Here is a 12,323-nt window from a genome sequence, read left to right as displayed (position 1 = left end):
ACATTCTGCTTACAACATTTTACAAAGATTTAACTGTATTAAGACACAGATCATGTTTAACCTTTATCCTCTGAAAACAGTTTGTATTAATCGACATAAAATTCTGCAATTCGCTGCATAACAGAAAACAAACACCATTAAAATACTTGCTTTTACAAGTCATCAATTTTGCCACAAATAAAAATGCTTTTCTTTTTATTTTAAGATACTATAAAGTATACAAAATAATAAACAAAAATGAAATCCATAGTTATCTTACCATATCTAGGATCATTCAATCCAATCAAATCATAATATTTGTAAGTTGCACCATCAATTTCTATGGTTTTTAATAGCCGGTCAAATGGATTGGCTGCAAAATAAATATATAATTAATAAATAAAAATATAGACAGATATTAAAATCCCATATTTAAAGAAGATTATAGTCAGTATTCCATTAATAAACATTTTTCATTAATGGAAGTTCCTGCATTCTTTTATTTTTGTGACCATTCCTCTCATATTTAATGGATACTCTTTTGATAACATACAAAAGTCATGGTTGCTTAAGTGTTTGTAAATGGTAAATTTGACTGCATTTTCTTTCATCAATAACTTATGCTAACTCATAAAACACTTTATTTATTTGTTTAGTAAGGAATAAATGTAAATTTTTATTTAAAAAGTCATGTTGAAATATTTTGAATCAATGTCAACAATTAGTACAGTTATAATTTTAAAAACTAATGCTTTTAATTTTCTATTACATTAAAATAGTCTATTGAGTTGTTTTTGACATTATTTTCAACAATACAGCCTAACCAGAAAATGATCCAACAAACTGACAAGATTTTTTTCTTCTATTTCTCACATCCATGAACAGAATGTTAAAATCCAAAATTTTCGAAATATGCTGCACCATCCTGAATGTTTTTAATAATTAAAAATAAAGCAATATAAAAAAAAAAATCCCTGAATTAAATACACACCATTTGATTTTTTGCTCTGGAAAATTCTCTTTTTAAAAGAGTCTTTAGGTTTATTTGTGAAGAAGTTACTGTTGGCAGACTTCAAAGAAGCAGATTCCAAACGGACCTGAGAAGATGAAAATCTGGGGGGGGGGAGGTTTGGTGAATAAGGAGGAGGCATAATCCATCCCAGTCACACTCAAATAAGCCTTTGTCTGACATCCATTGCAATATGAAGCCAAGCATTGTCATGATGGTTGACACCTCAATGAATATCAGTTGTGGATGATTTGCTTTGATTTCTGCTTTAAAAACCTACATTTGAGAAGGAATTGTTTCCAAATTTATTGCCTGATTTCATAGGAACAATTCAGTACATAGTATTAATAATGTAGCCTTTGTAGTCTCACCATATATACAGTGTTTTTTACTCCTTTAAGATGCAGTCCCTCTCTTGATGCTACTAAAAGAGGTTCGTTTGATTTACCTTATCTTGTAACATAGCTTGTATAGCAACCTTGTCAAACTCAGTCTTTTAAGTGGGCCAAATAGTTATCATTTTACAATAGTGAAGCTAACAAGGAAAAGAAAAGCTATTTTCATACTTAACCATGCATTTGAAAAGTGAATAAATGCATATAATCTAAGAAATTTTTTTAAGAAACATACAGAACATAAATCCTGGTATTATTGTTTCTTTCCAGACACTTAACATCATTCTCCTATAACTAGCTTTCAGATGTCTGGACACATGCTGCATATTCAGAAGTCAAATGAATGTACAAGGGCAATCCCAAAAAAAAGGTCTCCTATTTTTGGGAGACGTACAGAAAGTTTTAATACGGTTGTTGGCAACACTGTTGTGAGTGGTGCCTTCTCCGCTACCACATAAGCACGCAGGCGCTTCGCTAGGATGCTCAGTCTTGGCTTGGCAGCCATTCGAAATGGAGCTCCCGATAAATGTTGCCGCCAAGTGCGAAGTGCGCGCAGTTATTCGATTTTTGAATGCAAAAGGCGTTAAACCAGTTGAAATTCACCGCCTATTGATGGAAGTGTATGGACAGTCGTGCATGGATGTCAAAAACGTTTACAAGTGGTGTAGAGAGTTCACAGCCGGTCGTACTGAAATTCATGACGAAGAAAGGAGCAGGAGGCCGTCAATTGCCGACGAGACAATCGCGAAAGTTGAGGAACTCATGCGTAAAGATCGGAGGATCGCTCTGGATGCTCTCTGCATTTTGGTTCCTGAGGTTTCCAGAAGCACCATCCACAGGATTTTAACGGAAAAGTTGCAATATTGGAAGGCGTGCGCAAGATGGGTGCCGTGTATGCTGACAGAAGACCACAAACGGCAGCAGGTTGATTCTTCCCACGAATTTCTTCGTCGCTGTGGAGACGAAAAGGACAACTTCTTGGACTCGATTGATGCTTCCTAAAGGGCATCGCGGCAAGCTGGTATGACATGGGCATTGTAAAACTGCCACAGCGTCTACAAAAATGCATCGACCAAAATGGCGATTATGTTGAAAAATAAAGCATTCTTCAATCTTTAAAGTGATGTAGCAATTATAGAAAATAAACGGTTCTTTGTATATCTAAAAATATAGGAGACCTTTTTTCGGGATTGCCCTCATATATTAAACTTGGATCTCATTTAGAACTTGCTGATTTCATAAGTGAGAAAAGTCATTTATACAAGATACGTACTACCAAACATTGAAACTACGCACGAAGCAAATTTTTGACTTTTGAGGAACCACACAGGCATGTATTTATAATCTTTGGGGACACCCACTTCACTGGATTTTTGCTTTATAGTTGAGTCACACTGAATTTCTGTTAATTCCATTTGTAAATATGTCCATTTGTATGAACAGGCTGGCTCTTTCTCAATATCGGTCGAGAAAATATTTTTGGAAACTAACCATCTCAAGAGTCCATTTTAGCACCCCAGGTAACATATACCGCTTGTTGTGGAGTGGAATTCCAAATTTTTATTTATATATTAGAACTCATAATTTAATTAGTTTCTCAGAGTGAATACAGAGCTACAGAAAAATAAGTCAAGGGCCTCATGACTGTTGTGTAGTATCCACATTTCTTATCTCCAGTAATGAACTATTTAAAAAGAAAGGAGCTTTTTTATTTAATTTCAGTAAAGAACCATATGCTGAAATCTGAGCAAGCATACTCTACTCTGTTAAAGTATGGGGTACCCACACATCACAGGCTTACATACCCCGTTTTCTTCAAATGAACATGTGCTCTACTTTTTGGAATTCCAGAACTATATGATATAGTTTTTCAGATATAGCTTTTTTAAATATATCCTTGTTTTCAGAGGATTATCATCCAGTGTAAGCATTATCTTTAAAGTCTGAAATTTCTGTGCTTCCCAAATAACTTTCAAATTGTTTCATCCGAAACAGCACTTTGTTCATATACAGCAAAAATTTTACAATTAACTGACAAGCATTTTCTTTTTTGAAATAAACAACATAAGATTAGGAATGTATATATTTTAGGGTACCCTTTGGATTATCGCTGTTCTTTCAGTTATGGTAACCTGAGTACTTTACGATGTATGTTTTAGAAACTCTATGATGACATGATTAGTTGTAATGCGTGATTGCACTGAATTTAATTGTTGGGAAAATATTTCTCAGGGCATATTCCTGCGTAGGATGTCAGTTAGGAAATACGTTGCTTATTTTGTGCTTTTCACCATGAAGTGGCTGCTGGTGATACAATTAAATTGAAGTTTCTGTATGATTTGAAACAAATGAAAAAGAAAGTGATGATTGACATAACTGACTGGTGTGTAAATGAAAGTTTAATCGTAATTCACCAAAATATCTTACCTGAAACAAAGATCATATTCACTTGCTGGAAGTCGTACAATTGTCTTTCTGATAATGGCTTCGTTCACCTCTCAGTAAATTATGCATAAACATTTAAGGATTCAAAAACCGGAGCTCATATGAACATTATTGGAGGTACGTGTGGTGTAATAAAAAAGGATTTCCAAAAGAAATGACATTTCGGCACTACAGAGGATATTTTTGACTCTTACTTTTGTGAATTTATGTGGTGATGGCAGTATACAGATTCTAGTTCAGACAATTTTAAACAATTTTTGAAGGTTGTTAAAGCATTACTATGTGCTACACACTGAAGATGCAAATTTTTAATAAATAAGGCAAGTCTTTTTGTAATGCGCAGATTTGATACAGGTAATTCCATTTTTATTTTATTTATTTGTTTTATTTTGATTTAAAATGAAGATTATTGATATTATAATTTTTTTATGTTTTAATTGTGTTTTATTGCATTATGTTTTGGAGGCCATTTTACCTGGGAGGACACTACACGTAAGCATGAATGGTGCCAAAAAGTTGCCAATTTTCATTCAGGGGGACTGAAATATATTTTTCCCTAAGATTAAAATGAATTTTTGAGGTGCCCAGTCTTAACATTGCACTGAAAAGAAAAAATTACATCACAACACACACTAGAATTACACAAAATGGGCAGAAAAGACTACAAGTCTACTTCAAAAAGGTCACTCCTTATTAGCAGCAACAAAATAATTAGAAAAACTGCAGAATTTTTTGGATGATTAAATATATTAGAGAGTTATGGGATCATTGATGTTTCTTTGAATAAAAGTCCATATAAGGCAAAAGAAATTAATCTATTAGGAAAATAGATGCAATAAACAGTACGTACAGCACAATAACTGCAAGTAACTCAAGGATAATGCAGATATTCAGCAATTCTTCCTTAACATATGGAATACATTGTAAAGATCCTCAAATCACTCTCAGGGTAAACACAAACTTGTAATTCAGCTAAACGTCAAGTCTCGCAACAGAATCACTACTGATTCACAACTGAATCTCTAGCATGCCAACCTATATTTATACCACAACATTCACCATGTTTCTCGCAATGGTTGGGTAAATTTTATATGGAATCAGGTAAAATGAGCAGCCACAAATGTCTGGATGGTGAAAATTCGATGAAGAATTATCAGTAGATTGGAGGCAGGCTAACCACAAGTGCAGTTAGCTACAGAGCTCAATGTAACATCTAGTGTAATCTGTAAATTAGGGAAACTATTTCAAGATACTGGACCAATAATCAAGAATAACTGGGCAATGTTGATCATGATCCACCACAATGAATGAAGATCGTCGTTTGGCACTTTAAGCATAGCAATATATAACTGTTAACAGTTTCACAGATCTCACATGAGTTGTATGCTGCTGCCGGAACCCAAATTTCACAGTCTACAGTTGCCCGAAGTCTGCATGAAATAGGGCTGCATGCCAAAAGATCTGCTATATGTATCCTGCTCACTATGTTACACAAGAAAGCATGTTAGCATGGTGCAGACAGCAAGCACTTTAGATCAGTGCAACACCATGCTTTTTTTTTTTCAGATGAGTCCAGATTCAGCCTGGGCACTACCTGTATCTGGAGAAAGCCTAATACATGATACCATCTCTCCCTCATCAAGGAAAAGGAGCACTACAGGGGTTGAGGTGCAATGGCTTGGGCAGGCATGAAGTTGGAAACCAGCACACCTCTGCATGTGCAACTTTATAAAAGACCCAGACTATCATGAGGTACAGACAGGAGATCTTAGAGCCCTATGTTTGACTTTTTAGGCATGCAGTTGGTCTTGGGTTCCTTAATGGATGACAATACTCGTCGACATAGGGTTCAGCTTGGCGAATGTTGGCAACTGGCCAGCAGGGCACAATTTCAAGATAAACACTACACAAAACAAAAATAACAAGAATTGCACAAACTCAGTGTCCACGTACACATCGATCTATTTTCACTTAAAAAAGATCAGAGAATTACACAAGCTAGGCATCGTACATTGACTTTGTCTATGTACTCCTTGATCTATTTTCAGTTAAAAATCAAAGAAGCACACAATTCTATACAAAAGCCAAACAAAAAATATAATCTCAATGCATCTTATCGCACACTACACAAAAGAAATAACCACTTACTTTATTTAGAAGTTTCTGTTTTCAATCTGTGGCATTAAAAATTCCTTACAACATCCAAAAACTTTCCTCAAACCATGTCCCCTTTATTTATATGGTGAGCATTGCAACAAACCCAAAGCCATCTGAACGATCTTTAAGTTTCACCATACACATCTCCTTTGTACAAACAGGAGACTTATAATGGCTACTAAGTAAACCTTCATTTACACACCAGTCAATTAATGCTTTTCTTCCCTTTCATACCAAATCGTACAGAAACTTCAAATTAATCTTCTTACACACAGCCATTTTACTGTATAAAGCACAAAATAAGCAACATACTTCCAAACCAACATTCAACATACCCTTACAAATAATTTCCCATCAGTCAAATTCATCACAATCACACAACCAATCACGCCATAATAGGGTTTCCATAACATTCAACTACTCAGGTTACCATAAATGAAACAAAAACTTTGCGATAATCCAAGGGGCACCCTAAGATATAAACTAACCCAGGAATTTCTTCTTGCATTCCCTCCGAGATCCATCTTGGAGTTCAAAACTGCCTGCTGCAGGGTTGGAATCAATTGCTACAGGGACTCTTCAGTTGCCTCCTGTCCAGTAGGGTCTCGCAGTGCGAGACTGCGAGTGGAACCACATTACACTCATTTTCAGTTCGATTTCACAATGCAGATTATGGATATCCCTGCACTACTGAACTTTAATGATAACCATGCATACATAAAATGATTTCTGAATGGTACATCTCTTTTCCTGTTACAAATAAATTTTCACACTAAATTTAATATCTGTGCATTAGTTTTTTAATATTTCAATATAATATGCAAATTCTCCTAACTTTGCATACAAGTTTACTAGAAAATTGGTAACTATCAACACGTGCTTTAATAGATTACATTTCATACTAAATTAAAAAATTCATTGTAAAATCAGTAATGTGTAAATTAAATCAGTATGTTTAATTACCCTAATTACATAAATTATAAAATATTATTATCAATACAGCCACTTAAAAAATAATTCAATGCATTTTTATAAATAAAATTTTAAAAAACTTGTGGTAACTTTTCCGATATATTATTTGGGTATTTCATTATAATGTTCCCCCCCCCCAAATTCAATCACTAATACACCAAGATGTAGCAAGGTTAAGAACATGTGATGAGATATCTCAGTTGATTAGCAATTCAGACTTGGAGGCTGCTAAAGAAGTACCATTATGTACATAATGCCACAAGGAAACTATATTTTCTTGCCTACAAGTCAAGAATGCACATACCAGTTCACACCTGCATTCTTTATCTTCTAACATTTTACATTAACGGTGTGGAGAAATTCAAGAGATACATGAATATGTATTTTCTTAAAAGCATTAAAAGCTATTTTGAATTATATATGTAAACATTTATATATGCCTTTGCCAGATGGAAAGTTATTGGGCTCTCATTAAATGAAAAATGTGCTTATATTTCCCTCATAAAATGTTAATTAAATCAACGATTTTAAATGCAACTAAAATAAAATGAAATTACAACCCCTTTTCGCCCAGATTATTGCTAGAGAACTTTCAGTGCTGCTTTGTTCAGAGTCTTTCAGTATCGCACTTCTTCATATTTATAAAATCAACAAGCTAGCCGAAAAAAAGGCTGAACACTATTTTTTGAAACTAATTTGATATTACAGTGTCAATTGAAAATATTTATTTCTTAAACCAATTAAAATTTATTGAAATCATCAAGCCCATCATTAAAAGATCAACCTTCATTTTATTTATAACTGTGTTTTAGAATTCATCAGAGCAATTAAAAAATCAAATTCAATCAATTATATTCAGTTTTCAATAGTTATTGTTTATTTAGAATATGTAACACTACAATTCAGTTTTAAATGACATATTTTACATGGCATGTTTTGCATTAGATTGTCTCACAAATTTCAGTATTGCTAAATAAAAGCTCATTTTCACAGATATCAAAATTCTTATTGGAAAAATTCTCTTAAATCCACCTACCTTTTCAACAAATTAAATAATTTTCATTTTCAAATGAAATAATTTGAAATCGGCTCTAGTGAAGCAAAGTGTGCTCCTTCAATTGGCGACAAATTTTGTTCAATTTCGGTGATGAATCCTCATTTCTGGTTACCATGATAGTTTTAACTTGATTTCAGCTTTCTGACTCTTTTTTTTAAAGCGAAAATAGATCAATGTGTACATGAACAAAGGCAGTGCGCAATGCAGAGTTTGTACAATTCTGTTGTTAAGTGAAAATGGATTGATGTGTACGTGGACACCAAGTTTGTGAAATTCTTCAACTTCTTATTTTGGCGTTGTGTAGCAGCCATCTTGAAATTGTGCCTTGATGGTGCCAATCTTGGCATAAAAAAGAATTGCGAAAAAAAACAAAGGGCACCCAATTGTAAACTTCTACCTTAAAATCTTGAAATCTATGTTTCAAGTCAAATCAGCTTCATTCACTGAATTAAACGAAATAATAAGTAGACGGAAACATACAATTAAGAAACCATTTAATCACCCCTGCCTTTAAAATTTAATACCATTTTAAAATATTACTTCAAATGCAGTTTAGGTTAGGTTAGGTTATTTAATTGCAAAGCCTCAAGGGCTATCTGCCTAAGGGGTGGAATGCCTTCGTGGAGGACTTTCTAAGGGAAACTGGCTCGTATACATGTTACACATGGGGAAAACCACGAAAACACCCATGCAGCTAGCACGTTCATGGGAGTCGAACATCGGACCGAACTACCAGTGTTCAGCGACTTTACCGCTCGGCCGCTGGTGGGCTCAAATGCAGTTTAATTTTCCTTATAAAATTTTACTTTTAATGCTAAAAATTCCTAACTTACTTTTAATGCTAAAAATTATGAATATTACTGGTTGGATTTTATAGAGTTATACATAATTCGGCAAAACAAGTTTAAAAATTCCATAACCAATACCAAATTTTATTACACTTAAAGGAGGACAAATCCAAGTTTTCTATTTATACATTTCACATATGCTGAATGTAGTCACTTTTGATGATCTAAATTACAGATATTTTAGCAAATTCCAGACTATACAGGTTTGTTTAGTATTATGCAAAAGAATATAACTTTGTGGAAATAACCTGAAAATGTGCAATTTGTATGGTAAAGAATACAGAAGATAATTTAAAATAAACAATAAAAACAGTTAAAAAATGAAAATCAACATGCTGTGCAATAAAATTGTATGTTAGGCATGAATTTTTCAGACACTAAACAAATAGACATTAATCATAGCCCAAGACATTAGGTATTTTATTCCATTCCTTGAATTTATTCATTAAATTTATTACATTAATCATAGACCAAGACATTAGGATGGATTCTTTGTATTTCATTCCATTCCTCGAATTTATTCATAAAATTTATTAACTGCAAGTGTTGACTCATACGTTTTACTCATTTATCACCTACTTATTTCATATGCAATAAATATTACTTGAAATGCAGGGGTAATTTTTCCATTCGCTACACAAAAGTTTCAGCACTTACCGCCGAGAGGCATTTTTAAATTTATAAAGACACCTTACAAAGTGAGGCGATTATGGAAATACTCTAACTCAGTACGAATTTTGAAAACTCCCAAATCATTTAAGTTTAGGAAAAGCACACATACGATATAAAATTCGATTGATAATTAGGTACAAGCAGGCTATAGTTTACTTTAGATAAGATATTAAATTTTCGTAATTATCTTAAGGAAACACTATTTCGTAATACGGATAGAATCTGTTCGACACAGAAAACACCAGATTTCGCACACGAATTTACGAACTCCCTTGGCGTACTTCCAATAATAGGAGTGAAGGGAGGAAGACAAGTCGACGGTAAAATTGTTTCTAAATTTTACAACTCATGAACGAATAGCGGAAGAAAACTTACTATTATTGGCCATTCTCACTATTCTTCAGGAATTCAATCTTTCTCGCTCAGATAAACTATGACCACCAAAGCACTCTCTCACGCAGCCCTAAAATAACACAATTCACATAATCAACATACGTACATTACAAGCTTTGTTAGAAAATAACAAGAGCACTACGTCTTTCTACGTTAATATCCTCAAATCGTCGACGAATCAATTGCGTACACAATCATCTCACGCAAGGTTCTTTAACATCTCACGTACTGATAAGCAGGCGCATAGAAAATTCAAAATAATAAAATAACAATGCCAATCTCGCATGCAGTGTAGTCCGAAATTTAACCGCTCAAAGCGCTAGTTATATTACCACAAAACAAAAAAGTGAAGGCATCTACGATTAAAATTTTGAAATATGATTCCTTCGTAAATAATTTAACTACAAAACGTACATTTACTGTAATTTATAGAAATAACCTTATATACTTTTTCAAGAATATTTTTAAACTTAACTATTTTGCAATATAATTAAGAAAGTTAGAAATATTTCATATTAGTTTTAATTCTGAATAACTGAATAAGTTTTTGTAATTTTGAAATGGATTTTTATGCTTCTGTAGTCACCAAATAAAGATGACTAAAAAAAAAACAAGGTCGATAGTAATGAAACAGTTTTATTAAACACTGTTACATGTTTTCAGCAATCACACCAGTTCGACAGTTTTCTGGTTCAGCACAATTTTCTGGTTTCTAGTTCTATTACATCTGTTTCTCTCAAAGTTCGCTTTACTCATTATTTCAGCTCACATATTATTGTTGCTAATTTATTTTTTTATAAAGTTATTATTTTGAATTTAGCTTATGTTTTTTGTATTGTTTAGGAAAGTACAATTCCATTCGATTAAAAGTAAAGTCTCGCACCTGTGCACCCTGGTGTGTACACCGTTCCACGGAGGAGTTACATTAAACAAAATATTTACACTTTATGAGCACTTTAACATATTTTAAAACTATCTATCAAACTAGCATTCTAATAAAAAAAAATTTTGTCACCATAGCAACCTTTTGAAATAAAATATGTTATGTAAAACTTGACGATTATAAGAAGGCAAGGTACGTTTGACATGGTACTTTCAAAATTAACAGGTACAGGTAAAAAATATGAGGGGTAGCGCTATGATCAACATATAAATGCTTAAATCCATCTGTTCCTATATTTTTGTGCGATTTCTAGCCATCAAAATGTACTGTTCCTAAATGCTTAAATGCTAATTGCTTATGCTTATATTAGCTCATTTGGGCTTTAATAAGCTATATTGATCTAATTCCCTAAGGACAATCAGAATGTCAACTATCAGCTAGTTCCCAGCCGGGAAATCGGAGCGGGTAAGGAAAAGAGGGCCCATCGGCCATAGTGACAAAGTCCAATCATCAAAGTAACTTGACTCTCACCCCTGAGACAAGAGTAATAATCACGTGCATGGAGCTATGAAGATGCAAAAGAAATGAAAATACATGAAATGTGCATAGGATACAGTGTTGAACATGTAATAAACAAATGAAAGTGAAGTAATGTACGCATAAAAAATGTGTTATTTACATATTTAAAAACGAGTGGGCTAAGTGACAAAATTGTGATCCCTCATTCTGCGAGCCGTGAAAGGCCTGATATTATAGTCCTTAGGAATGCTGACATAGATAAGTACAGCATTAAAGTTTCCTTTACTGCAATTCAAACCTTTGTCAAAGAACTTGCTGTTAAGTTTTTGCAGATATTTGTCAATATATTCAACTTGTAAATCATCGTGCAGAAGTTTGTTACGGATGTAAAATGCGCTCCTGTAATGGTGCGTAAGATTGTGTTTTGAGTCACCTGCAATTTGTTGATATCTGAGCTCGTAGCAGTCGCCCAGACAGGGGACGCATAACACATAATTGGTCTTAAAATGGAAATATAAATCTGTCTTTTCCTTCTCAGATCTAACTGCGAGCTGCGCCCTAGCAGCATTTGTAATTGTTGAGCAATTCCTCTGGTCTTGTTTGCAATGTAATTGACATGCGTACTCCACGTGAGTCTTCGATTCAAGTAAACACCTAAATACTTGGCCTTGTTTACCATCGGGACACGTTGGCCGAATAGGTAAAGTAGCTGAACTGAGACCAGTATTTTCTTCTTTCTAACAAGAAGTAGCTGTGATTTAGTCGCATTGATGGAAATCTTCCACCTGGAGCACCACTCCTCAATGTCCATAATTATATCCTGCATAACAAAAATTGCCCTGTTAGGCTGAATAGATCTAACCGCTACAGCGGTGTCATCCGCATAGCAGGCCAGCAATGCATTTCTGTTGAGTTTATCCCGCGGGAAATCAGCCGCATAGAAAAAATAGAGTACTGGGCCAAGACAGGACCCCTGGGGGACGCCTGCAGCGAT

At 34.0% G+C, this 12,323-nt stretch overlaps 1 protein-coding gene across 3 annotated transcripts in view; it reads right to left on the bottom strand.

Moving 5' to 3' along the window:
- The window catches only part of LOC118190728 (cytoplasmic aconitate hydratase-like), a 165,097-nt gene that overhangs the window by 143,916 nt on the left and 8,858 nt on the right, over nucleotides 1–12,323 (bottom strand). The window contains exons 2-3 of one of the 3 annotated variants that reach the window (XM_035361492.2): nucleotides 9,910–9,997; nucleotides 260–352 (exon numbers count right to left, since the gene is read on the bottom strand). In XM_035361492.2, the coding sequence (XP_035217383.1) occupies nucleotides 260–352; nucleotides 9,910–9,922 (106 nt within the window). In that variant the 5' untranslated portion in view covers nucleotides 9,923–9,997. Of the gene's footprint in view, nucleotides 1–259; nucleotides 353–9,909; nucleotides 10,147–12,323 lie in introns of those variants that run through there. The other 2 variants (XM_035361491.2, XM_035361493.2) reach the window with 2 other exon arrangements.

Source organism: Stegodyphus dumicola, chromosome 12 (genome assembly GCF_044657685.1).
Source record: "Stegodyphus dumicola isolate Sdum_Otavi_A_Nest chromosome 12, ASM4465768v1".
Taxonomy (NCBI): domain Eukaryota; kingdom Metazoa; phylum Arthropoda; class Arachnida; order Araneae; family Eresidae; genus Stegodyphus; species Stegodyphus dumicola.
This window is presented reverse-complemented; position numbering and strand designations above follow the sequence as displayed.